This window comes from Sinohyriopsis cumingii, chromosome 7 (genome assembly GCF_028554795.1).
Source record: "Sinohyriopsis cumingii isolate HCF-2022 chromosome 7, ASM2855479v2, whole genome shotgun sequence".
NCBI classification, from domain to species: Eukaryota; Metazoa; Mollusca; class Bivalvia; order Unionida; family Unionidae; genus Sinohyriopsis; species Sinohyriopsis cumingii.
In genome coordinates, this window is record NC_142967.1 from 112,355,288 (window position 1) to 112,368,483 (window position 13,196).

General features: G+C 37.8%; 1 protein-coding gene across 1 annotated transcript in view; it reads left to right on the top strand.

The window, feature by feature from the left end:
• The window catches only part of LOC149795942 (uncharacterized), a 154,494-nt gene that overhangs the window by 79,082 nt on the left and 62,216 nt on the right, over positions 1–13,196 (top strand). The window contains exon 4 of the mRNA XM_089965862.1: positions 12,934–13,162. Coding sequence (XP_089821988.1) covers positions 12,934–13,162 — 229 coding nt within the window. The remainder of the gene's footprint in view (positions 1–12,933; positions 13,163–13,196) is intronic.

A 13,196-nucleotide genomic window follows, 5' to 3' on the forward strand; every position in this document is an offset into this window, starting at 1 on the left:
TCAATATTTGCAAACATGGGACCCCTATTGCTCCTAAGCAGAGTTTGACAGTGGGTAATGTGGAATCTAAACTGGTTATTGTATGTTGACTGTATCATATTTGGATGCAAAGTTGCAATATCGATATGTTTTTTGCTAAAGTTTGTTTTAAATAGAGACAGGAAGCAATGAGATTGGCCACAGTAAAGTCCCTAACCTCTCACCAACCGCTTCCTCTTCATAGAACATGATGAAATGTATGTATTCTTCTAAGGAAGAGTAACATGAACAGTCTCTCAACTGCTGAACTGTCAGAAGATGTTCAGGACTTCAATAAACCAGCGAAAACGTGCCAAACAAACTCTCACTATGTGAAAAGTCTAGGTATCGTTAAAATTCTAAAGCTAAGATGATGAACGGCACTATTCGTAGGTGGTATCGCGGCAGTTCATTTAGCAGTCTAGTTTATCAAAAAATCAATTATAATGGTGAGAGTGTATTCAATTGGTAACCATAGAGATGAGAACCACAAGGAACGCGACCGCTGCTACTTTGATTTTTATATAACACGAGGTTCCCTGCCATCCACTAGGTTTCTATACAAGCTAGCATAACGCTCTTTGTGTTGTTTGATTCATTCGTTTTTGTTTTGTTTTTTTTTTGTTTTGTTTTGGCAGATGAGGTTTAAATACCTGGACTAGAAATGGATTCGTACCGCTGACATACCGCTGGCAAAATTATGCTTTTGATGAACCTCGGTTTGATGAGAACCGAGGATAATTTGATACACTGTTTGCAAAATAGACTGAGCAGGCTTTTTGTGGGTTTGTGTCCTGGACTAGGATCAGTATAATGGTCTCCAGAATTCGAGTGCCATGTATCCATCATCTCGCTCAATTTCTTCTGCAATGCTTGCGGACTCTGCTGAAGGCATCTTTCTTTGCAGAAGACTTGGGGTCGATGTTGTATGCACGAAGGAGACGATGCTTCTCCTCTAGCAGGGACTGTAAGTTTTACAGTTCTCGTCAGACCAGTCTTGGTGCTTTCGCGCAGTGACACCTGTGGTTTCAGATGCAGTAGAGTACACCAGGTGCTTGAAGCCTGCTCAGCATTTCTCTACGTCGTCGGAATCATAGTCTGTAGTTTTTAGCTGGCTTGTCAGAGCTATAGGGACGTTGAGTAGCTTTGGGACTTTAATTCCATGAGGACGTCTGGGATGTTTAATTTTAATATTCACCTTGGAATTCATTAGCCTGTGACTTGTTCAACAGTCAGCTCCACACATTGCTTTGGTCACACTGACAACCTGCATGTCATTCCTACGGACTAACATGTAGTTGATCAGATGCCAGTGCTTAGACCGTGGATGCATCCAAGTTGTTCGTTACGGTTAGGCAGACGGAAAACGGTGTTTGTGATCAGGAAATCATATGTTGCGGACATCCTCAGGGGCAGAGGGCCATTACTGTTGTAGTTGCCAATGCCATGTTTACCATTATCTTCACTCCACAATGTGATCCAAGCCGACTCTGGCGTTAAAACCACCAAGAATAATCAGCTTCACTGACTTTGGTACCGAAGCAATGATAGATTTCAGCTCCTGGTAGAACTTGTCTTTGGCTTCATCGGAGTTGGTCATAGTTGGTGCATAGGCACTAATGAGAGTAGCTTGCTTTTTTCCATACAAGGGTAGCTTCAGCATTATAAGACGATCATCATTCCTTTGGTATTCACCAAACTAGACTTGACAACGAAACCAACTCCAGACTCACAATGTTCATCGATGTCACGTCCACTCCAGAAAAAGGTGTAGCTAGCTCCAACTTAAGTCGTCTAGCCCTCGTCGGCCAAGCGCGTTTTATACAGGGCTGCTATCTCTATCTTGCAGCGAAAAAGTTCTCATGCAATCAGGGCAGTTCGTCTCTCCGGTCTGTCAGCCTCAGCTCGATCCAATAGAATGTCTATGTTTCAAGTACCAAGATTGAGTGAAACCTTTCTTATTTTCTTTGTTTTCCCCAAGGCTTGGCAAGCTGGTCTGTATAGTTGAATCTGGCTTGTTGTAGGGTACCTTTTCTAGCCCTGTCCTTAGGCTACGGAGGTAAGCAACGCTATCGTTAAGAGGTCTGCTTAGTCCCTCAAACGGCTGCCGACATCCATTTCCGCTTCAGGTCAATGGAAGACGACCCTATGGCCTGAGCCGCTTACGAGCAGGTCCGTCACTACTGCTGTCAGTGCATCCACACCTGCCGTGTCGCAGCTCGCCCATCACTGAAGGCCTTAGGCACGGGTGATGACATAAGTTGGTTTAAATTGAGAATTTCGCTGCGTCAGCTTCATTCTCTCGTCCAGGCCCCACTTTGTCTGGTTGCAAGACGGAGTCAAAACGGCTGGAATGGAGACTAGATGCAGTGGACAATGCGTCCCACGTGCCTTGCAGTGCTTTTATCTGTCCACGTCGCTTTGCTGGGTCCGCCGTCCTGTCCGTTGTCCAACTAGTGGTTCCTCCGCGCAGTCCGCCGGTTCCAATTTTCATATGCAATGGGTGACAATCCCTAACCCACAAAGGATTTGAGACCTGTCGGTTAACCTTAACCTGGTTTAACCGGCCAGTCGAAGCAGCTGCCCGTGGTGTGGCCACTGCGCATGCTACAGCTTCTTGGAGCCACAGGTGAGAGCTGAGCATCAAGTGGGGACCGAAGGTGGACTAGCTACGCTCACGGGTGTACTACTGCTCCCCCCACCAGAGGTACTAGCCCTAAATGAGTAACCCATATAACACGGTAATAGTAGTAGTGTAGCCTCCTCTAATGCATGATGCATGTTTTATGTATATTATGTGAAAGCCTAACCTCTAAATTTATTTTTGTGCCGAACTTATCTACTGCAATAACTATATAAATTATTATGTGTCATGCGTATCATATGGTTGTTTTCAACTTTTTTAATTGCCGCAATACTATCACAAACTCAGTTCATGGTTGTTGTTTTTGTATTCAGTTGTTACAGGTCTATGCTTTTATAATAGGTAACAAAAAAGAGTGAAAAGCAACAAGCTTTGTAAAATTCAACAATTAATCTATTTCCCAAGAATACTAAACGAAACTGAAAAGAGAACTTACGGTATGAATAATTTAATCCCAAAATAATTCTAAAATAATAGACACAAGTCCTAACAATTTAACATTCTGAATAACATTTATTATATGCCCAAACTAAATCCAACGATGAAGGTTTTGATGTGCACTTTGTAGTCCTTAAAGTGTTGATATACCAGTGTATTTTGTTTAATCACAGTAATGCAAATCCAGGATTGAATTAACTATAAATTCCAGTGAATATGTCTGTCCGATAATATTATTTTTATATAAGCTATCTGTATTTCCAGAGAAAAATCACTTGAATTAAATAACTTCAAGAAATAAATTAAAGCCCAAAATGAATTATTTGTCACGTAAATAAAATAATTTGATTGGATCTTAAGCACGAATGAAAAACCCTTTCAATAACAAGATTATATAGTATTCTACCTGATCGGGGGTCACAAATAACATTTTCTAAAAAATTGTACCTATAACATTTTAGAAACTTCTCAGCGTTTACAAAATAAAATCTTAGTCTTAATTAAACATGTATTGCTAAAATGATAATACCGAACCTGGTCTATGTCTGGTACACGAGGAATAACTGTAGGAGAATTTCAATAACCTTGAACCAGACCCAAATAAACATTTACTTATATTAATAACGATCATGATATTAAACACATGAACGTAGAAAATGTTTTAGACAAGTATTAGTTGTTTAAGGAATAAAGTAAAAGAATCAGTAATTCAGGTAAATTAGAAATAAAGTTGATTTTTGGACAAGGCCAAATCTGACATACATTGTTACATTATAATAGCATCTAATGCAATTTGAAACAAAACCAATAAACTAATAACAAACAGTGCAAATTAAGTATACATAACACAGTAGATTGTGGTGCACCCTATGCCTTTCTAACTAGCGACGAATCCTGAATTCGGAATTGTGACACAATACCTATACTGTATAGGCTAAACCCTATCCTTTCGTTGGCAGTGCAGATGCATTTTACGTTAATCTCGAAAACATTAGTTTTGTCAGCACACTGCCTTACCAACCATAAATTGTTTGCTGCAATTATCGTCTTTCATTTTGTTCTATGTATACCTCGAGCGAATGTGTTTTGTCCAGTATATAAATATTATAGTTTGTGATGCACTGCAGTTTAATACAGTCTTATCTGCGACGAGCCTCTTTCAACTACACAACATATTTCAACCCTCGTAACAAGCATTTCAGAGACCCAAACCCTATGAAACTTTCACATTAATATGCCAAAGTACTGAAGACTTCCAGTGGAAGGCAATATGACTCTTTGCGCATGTATCCTTAGCAATCAGTTGTCAACTCATTCCACTGCGATTCGTTAAATTATGGAAATTGTGCAGCTTAGCAAACCATTCATGACTGATATATATTGAATTTTCTGTATTTTTATTTTGCAATAGTTGTATTGTGTGTTCGTTTCATTCGCTATAGTACGTGTTCCTGAATCAATACATTGCTATGCGGTTACAGGGTGTAGGGAATGTACCCCAGTGTATAGCTCAAACTCATTTTGCAATTCAAACAGTCGTGGTGAATATGAAATTGTAAGAATGTACATATATTGACACACCTTGTATTTCTTTAAAAGGAAAGAAACTAACGGTTCGCTTATACCTTGGGAAGAGATTTCCTCGCAAAATTGTGTTGGTGGTGTGTCTCGAGGATCTATATTTTATCTCATTATAATGCCTTTACTGGTTATATTTTATGATTTTATGAGCGGCATGAAAAAGGGTCTTTAATTATATCATGTTTGACCATTGGTATCCTCACAACATCTCTTGAATAATTACATAATTAGATACATTGTAAAAGTCTCGTATAGATATATACCCCAACAACAGTTCTAGATCACTAAGAAGTTTAAATAGTATATATTTAAATTGCATGAGGCTTATTAGAGAACAATTCTGCCTCAGAGAGAGAGAGAGAGAGAGAGAGAGAGAGAGAGAGAGTTTTATGTCTTATAAGAGACAAGTTTGTTTCGATTAAATTTTAAAATATTGTGCTTCTACAGGACACCATTTATAAACCCCTCTTTTTCTTTCAGGTAACAAACTATTCCCATCCTCATATACTGTATTGATATTTCAATTCTGATTCAATCAGTTTTGGACACAAACTGCCCTTTAAATTCCACAAATTGCCCTTTAAATTCCACAAACTGCCCTTTAAATTCCATTCGTGGCGATATTTTAGAGCTGGCCCAAGAAAAAGTAAAATAACTAAATCACAGTATAGAGCAACTACATTATGCTAATTATGGACGATTCTCAATTTTGTGAAGCCAAAATTGCCAAATCTCAGTTGACAATAGTGCAGACGTATCTTGAATGTGCAAAACGTGCATTGCAACTGATTCAGGAACAATTACACAACATAAATTAGTGCACACAGTTATATTGTGGAAGATTTAGCAGTTGTCGGAGAAGTGACTAAACTAGTTTATGAATCTAACAAGCAGCACTGCCATTATAATGAGAGGAAGAGATAACGTGAATTTCAAATCTGGGTATGATACAGGTGGTGTTGAAGCTTTGTGCTCTAGAAGAATTCGACCTAAGCAGAGTTATAATTGATAGAAAACTTATTTTCAATAAACATCTAGCATATGGTCACTTGGTATATGAAAAGCTGTATTCAACTCACTCGTAGTTTTAAAAAATATGATGCCGATGGTATTAATTCATCGGATAGAAAAATGATGAAAATCGCTGCAAAAAAATGTTCAAATTGCCAATTGATTCCCTGAAGTCTTTATGATAACCCCGAAGTAACATTTGTCAAGTATAATATGTAACCTTGGTTGATTTTGGCATAATAAGCTGCTTTCAAAACGTTACAGAGCAAGGGAAGGAACATACTCTAGAAGATCGTATTTACTGCCATACAAAAAATAGTTTGCACAAGTATAAATCAATAGTAAGAGCAAAATGAATTGTTCTACAAAAGAAAATGCAATGCGCTTTATTGAGAGAACGATAGACTGATCAATCTACCTATACCTTACACAAGCAAAACATACAATAAGATTACACACCACTTTAGGGAAATCTCCATAGTCAGAAAACCTAAACAAAACTATAGTTTGATGACGGGATCACAGTTCTCCAAACAAATGAGATATTGTTTTACCACAACTAATATATCGGTACAATTAATCATAACACATCGGCGTAACATGATTGCAGTGGAGGCGAGCTGGAATGAAATAAATCAAATGTATGTATCGATCTCAAGTATGTATGAAACTCAAGAATTCAGAGCTGGCAAGATGCGAATAATTGCGAAAAGCTAAACAATTTTTAGAAACTCCTACACTTCTACATTTACTTAGGAAATATTGTTAATCCGACAGTAATTTTAGCTAAGGCTTGATTTGTGACTAGTAGTTACGTCGAGTTAACAAAGATTCTTAACAGCATATTAATGAAGGTAAAGGGTAATTATGGATTTAAAGGTTATAATGAAAATTGTCTGACGAGCAGCATAACATATTATTTCCTGGATATGAATAACGAACGCGAATTGAATAGAGAGAAGTAAGTAGCAGAAACTTTGAGAACTTTAGAGATAACGATGTTATTGAGTGCAATAGATGCGGTAATAAGAATGCATTAAAAAGTCAAGCAATTAGAACATGCAAGTGACGCGTTTTTTTATTAATTCTAAATCCAGAAGGACAAAGAGAGTCTAAAACATAACGTGAAAAACGAGAAAACTTTATTTAAATTGCAGTTAATGAAGGAATAAAGGGAATAACATTTTAAGATATAAAGCTGATTTCGACTTCACCTAAACTGGCTTAAATTATGATTACAATTATTCTCTGAGACTTTAAACGAGGTAAATGGTAAATAAAACTACATAGATGTTGATGCTACCACGAGGACATAAAACTTTCTTTCAAATTTAATTTGAAGACGTTACAGCTGTTTTTCACCCAATTGTCCTATTTTACTACTTGTTCTGGACAATTTATTTTTCTGCACTGAGGAATGTTAACGCATCCAAAAAACTTTTTGTTAGAAAGTCAGAAGGAATTACCCACAAATTAAATTATTTGGCTTTATTATATATGTATTCAATGTATTCAGCCTGGGTTTCTTTGAAATGCATTTAGCATAATGTTTTAATTTTTGTTGGTGGTACACCACTGGTAACAAAGGCTTTGCTATTGCGGCCTCTGTGAGGTAACGCGGCTGCCCTGCAATGTATTTCAGAGCAAAATCTATAATTTAGTTAATAGCTTCGCGGACTTGTTTATGTTTATTGTTTACAGTTAAATTGTTTTGAGGTGCAGCTGAAGAATATCTTGATCCGAACCCCCATTCATGCAAATCAAAACTACATAGACCTCAAAATATTAGAAGTTTTACCGTTTACGTGGGTCAATTCAAAATGATTGTGAAAATGGGCATTTTTACAAACGTAGTGCTTTTCCCGGCCAGCGAGGATGATGGATTACTCATGGAGCACGAATGTGATACCTTCAGGTCGCACATCTCCAAGAACGCTGGTAGCAACTCAAGCAAGTTGTTGTAGTCAGCGCTTGGCTCCCATGCTTCTTTCAATGGTATGGAGCAAAGATAATTGTGGCAACTATCAATTCTTTGTATTTAGATTCGATATCTTCAACATGTTACTGTTTAAGCTGGAGTTTGCTCCGTTGATCGAGGAAGAGCTGAAATATTTTAATCTCTGGACGAGATGAGGCTCCAAGGCATAATTCTTACACACGCGACAGAATCAATAATGGATATTGTTTCGCTAAGATGGTTTTAGTAACCACTTCCCCAGCTGTAGTTACAGTAATTTGCAACCTCTGGCATGCTAATCCGTGTTGTTTGATGTTGCATAATAGCTACTATGCGATCAAATATACTATTACATTTCTTGACAGGCTTGCATTGTAGCACAATATATTGGTTCCAATGTACAACCATCATTTAGGATGCCTCATCCATTCCTTAATTTCATATCATGTCACTAACATTTTTAAACGGAGCAACTTGTCCCTTCCTGTTAATTGTCGAAGAAATATCTCATTCCAGTGTTCTAAGAACGGTCCACAGGAATAATATTTGCCCTCCTGTTTCTAGCAGGCTTTTTTTCAATTATCAATACGAGCTTAATAAAAATATTTAGACCAGTCTAACATCAATACCCATTCTATTGGGAACTGTGCAGGAAAAAAAAGGAAAAATAACAAATATAAATCTGTCATATCAAAAGCAGAGGAAGCTGTTGGTGGTAATTACCAGATTTTGTTCATCATTGACTACTGTAACTTTAATGTTTTGTCTGTTATCGAAATGGTATCGATCGTATCAGCAGCAGAAGAGCTAGAATCATCATCAGAAGAAAGATCTTCCACAGTTACATTGTTTGTATCTTCTGATCTTGAAAGTACATTGAGCAATCGCCTTGTGACGGCTTTCTTTTAGTCTGATATTCGTCTTTCCTTTATTCCTCACCTACTACTTTCAAAATAAATCTATTATTTTTTAACAACCATTATTGTCAAGTATGAGGATCAAATGTTACATGAAACAGTAATGTAGGTAGTAAGAATTTTACATTGCAATTGATTGAATCGTGCTTATTGTTAAAAAAACTGTTATAATTAGTGGTTTTTGCCTAGATAATGTACAACAAGGTAGCCCCTTTTGAATCAATATAAATGCAAACGGCGATTCTCTCACGCATACATGTGTGTGTGTGTGGGTGTGTCTTACGGTCAGGTAAATATTAAAAATAATCGTCTGAGAACAATTATAATTTAGTAATTCTTCAATGCATTTGAAAGATCCACATATATAACAAAACTTTCCAGCTGGGCGATCATTGTCGCTCACTTTGTCTTTAAACATTTTCCTATCAATGAATGGACTGTACTTTTATTGAGCTAAATACTCTGAATACAATACGTCTTGCATTTTTCCGTACTAATTTCATCGCTAAGGGTGATCCAGGTATAGAAGTTGTACAAAAAATGTGAATAATGCATGTTTCATCCACAATCATGATATATGTGTTATTGATTTTTACTCATATAGCGATATTAAATTATTGATTTCACTCACAAGGACATTGAAGAAACCTGATTCAAAAGAAGAATAAAAAGAAAAAACATATCCTTGCGTCTAGTTCACAACCGCGACTTCCGGTTCCAAACGGTAATGAGACCACCATGCATAACCACTTCTAGACCTTATTTTATGCAGATCCATTGGCCCCGAAAAGTTGACCTCTTTTTGAACGGCTACTAATAACATCATCCGTACCAACGTCACTATCGACAGAAGCATGCATGATACACGAAAGTGCATATAGTTCTACGACTCCGCGTCAAAAGAATAGATAAACATATAAAGACTGAGCCGTGCGGTAAAGATCCACCTTTAAATACGAATATGAAAATATATATATTACTCATATGCAATTATGCAATGCCTGTATTACAGATTAAACCAGTTCATCGGAATTAATTTACAGATATTAATATTATAATAAGCACATTAGTACATGACTAAATAAGAAAAATCTCAGTAAATTATATCAAATCTAATAGCAATTATCCCATAATGCCTTCACAACATAATTGAATTACATTTGTATGTTCGTTTATTAGAACTGACAAACTTGTGACTCAGTATAGTCAATACCATATCATTGGGTTATGCAACACAGGGCTGCCACCCTACACACTTACGAATAAATTTTGAAACATCTGATACATAACACAAAAAATACATAAAACGGAAAGCAGGACAGAAAGCAAACTTATAGCTGACATAACTCCAAAGCTGAATATTGTTCCCGTAATTTACTCTATACGTAACAAGGTTGTTGCGAATGCCCAAAGACAGAGCACTCGAGGTAATCTGGATTCTCACTGCTTCCTCTTTGCCCTGGCAGAAATGAGTAAAAGACGAACTAAGTATTTTCAAATAACCACGGCTAAAAAAACCACCCTCTTTAAACGCGATGCTCGGCAACGAAACATTGGTATTTGTTATTAAAATATTCTACATAAACATTTTACCAAGCACACTTATGTGAGACACATATGTATTCCATCACTATGTTAGGAGCATCACATAAAGAGAGAAAATGACAAACATGTTTACGGCTTTTTATTTTTCTGTCGTCCTCGTTATCTCTTTATCTTATTACACAGACACAGATGCACACACACACACACACACACACACACACACATATATATATATATATATATATATATATATATATATATATATATATATATCTTTATGGCAAAAGATAGACGTACGTACGTACTCAGGTATACATATACACGTACGTACGTACGTTCGTACATACATACATACATACATACATACATACATACGTACGTACGTACATACATACATACATACGTACGTACGTATGTAATACATACATACATACATACATACGTACGTACGTATGTAATACATACATAGATACATACATACATACATACATACTTACATACATACATACATACGTACGTACGTATGTAATACATACATACATACATACATACATACATACATACATACATACATACGTACGTCATCATCATCATCATCATCAGTCTCATGACCTAGTGTGGTCGTTGAGGCACTGTGCTGCTGAACATCTGACCAGTTCCCTCCACTTGTCTCGATCACGTGCCAATACCTGTGTCTCCGCAAAACTTTTCCTGGTCCATTCTGTGATGTTGTCAGTCCACTTTGTTCTCTGTCTACCTCTCCTTCTGCCACCCTGGACGCTGCCCTGCAGGACTGTTGTGGATAGACTGTTGGCTCTAATGACATGGCCATGCCATTTCAGTTTTCTCTTTTTGACGGTGGTGAGGAGGTCCTCATATTGGCCCACTTCGCGCCTGATGGTGTTACGCACTTCTTCATTTGTGATGTGGTCCATGTAAGAGATGCCAAGGATGGTTCTGTAGCATCTCATTTCAAGTGACTGGATTCTTCGTTGTAATTCTGCTATCAGGGTCCATGCCTCACATGAGTACAAAAAGACTGAGATGACTAGAGCTCCCAATAATCTGATTTTAGTTTTCAGACAGATATTCTTGTCTCTCCAGATGCGTCTTAGCTTTGACATAGCTGCCATTGTTTGTGCTGCTCTTGACAAAAGTTCTGCTCTTGATCCCTCCTCAGTGATTATGGAACTGGCTCACTGTTTCCAATTCAATCTTGGCTGAGATTTGTTTGCCACTATTTGTCATCAGTTTTGTCTTCTCAGCGCTTATCTCCATGTCAAATCTGGAAGATGTTTCATCCAGGTTCCTCACTAAGGTGGCTAGCTCGTCTTCACTGCCTGCCAGTCCATCAATGTCGTCTGCAAAGCGGAGATTGGTGATGTTACGCCCTCCAATGCTGACTGTCCCACAGTGGTTTTCCAGGGCTTCGCTCATGATGCGCTCTAAGTAGATGTTGAAAAGCGTGGGTGACAGGAGACAGCCTTGACGCACTCCCACTGTTGTCTGGAACCAGTCCCCCACAGCACCTTGGGCAATTACTGCAATGGTAGCCTTGGCGTACAGCTGCTTGATGACATTGATTAACTTTTGACCCATGTTATGCTTCTTCATTGTGGCCCACAATGCCTCAAGAATATCAGAAAAAACTTGAGCAAAGCAAAGGAAAATTGGATTGGACAAAAGTGCACAGAAATGGAGAACTGTCTGATAAAGAATAACAACAAAAAGGCATTCCAAATTGTGAAAGACCTCACCAGACAGAAACAACCAAGAGTCAGTACCATTCAAGACAAAAATGGAAAATGCCTCACAGAAGCGAGTGACATTGCAGAAAGATGGACTGAGTATTGCAAAGAACTCTACAACCATCAGTCCACAGGAGACTCAGAGGTGCTTGAAGTTCCAAACTCCACAAATGATGATGACTTCCCCATTCTCAAAGAAGAGGTGGAGTCAGCAATAAGAGCACTGAGGAATGGGAAGGCAACTGGAAATGACAACATCCCAGCTGAACCTATCAAGAATGGGGGAGAATCAGTGAAAGAGCTACTAACAAACATCTGCAACAAGATCTGGCAGACAGGTGAATGGTCAACACGATGGACCCAGTCACTGATTATAACACTTCCCAAAAAAGGCAATCTCCAGCTATGCCAAAATTACAGAGCTACCAGTTTGATCAGCCATGCTAGTAAGGTAATGCTGAAGATCATATTGAACAGACTGAACCCACAAGCAGAAGAAATAATCGCAGAAGAACAGGCCAGGTTCCGGAGTGGAAGAAGCACAACAGAACAAATATTCAATCTCAGGGTTCTGTGCGAAAAGTATTCGCAACACCAACAAGACATCTATCATGTGTTCGTCGATTTCGAAAATGCCTTTGACAGAGTGTGGCATGAGGCATTGTGGGCCACAATGAAGAAGTATAACATGGGTCAAAAGTTAATCAATACCATCAATCAATATATACGTACGTACGTATGTAATACATACATACATACATACATACATACATACATACATACATACATACATACATACATATACACGTTTGTCTGACTAAGTGTGCTTCTCTTTTAATCATTTATTCCACAGTGTTGCAGCAATACAATCATAATAATAGATATAATATTTAGCTAATCTTCATCTAAGTATCTAGCGTCCGTTTTCAATAGATAGAAACAGCCGAGATGAACATTCCAAATTAACTTCATGTAACGCACTGCTATTGAAAACACCAATATTTGATAATACTCAACCAGTATTTACCACCTTATCCGCAATCGCTTGCTTTTGATGATATGTTTTCATTTCAGACCGACGAACAGATCGCTCAGTTTATTGGATTTCCTGAAAACACTGTTCCTGATACCAGTCAATGCCCCCAGCAGGAGGCTATGTATACCAGCACTCTAAACCTGCCACGTGGAACTAACTTCTCGGGAAACATCCCTTATACAACAAAGTTTCTTTGTCGAGTAACTCATCAAACTCTTGGTGAAGAAATAAGATATTCAAATGTTTCCAATAACGTCATATTTGCAGGTATAGAAACGACGTTTTAGATTTAAGTTCATAA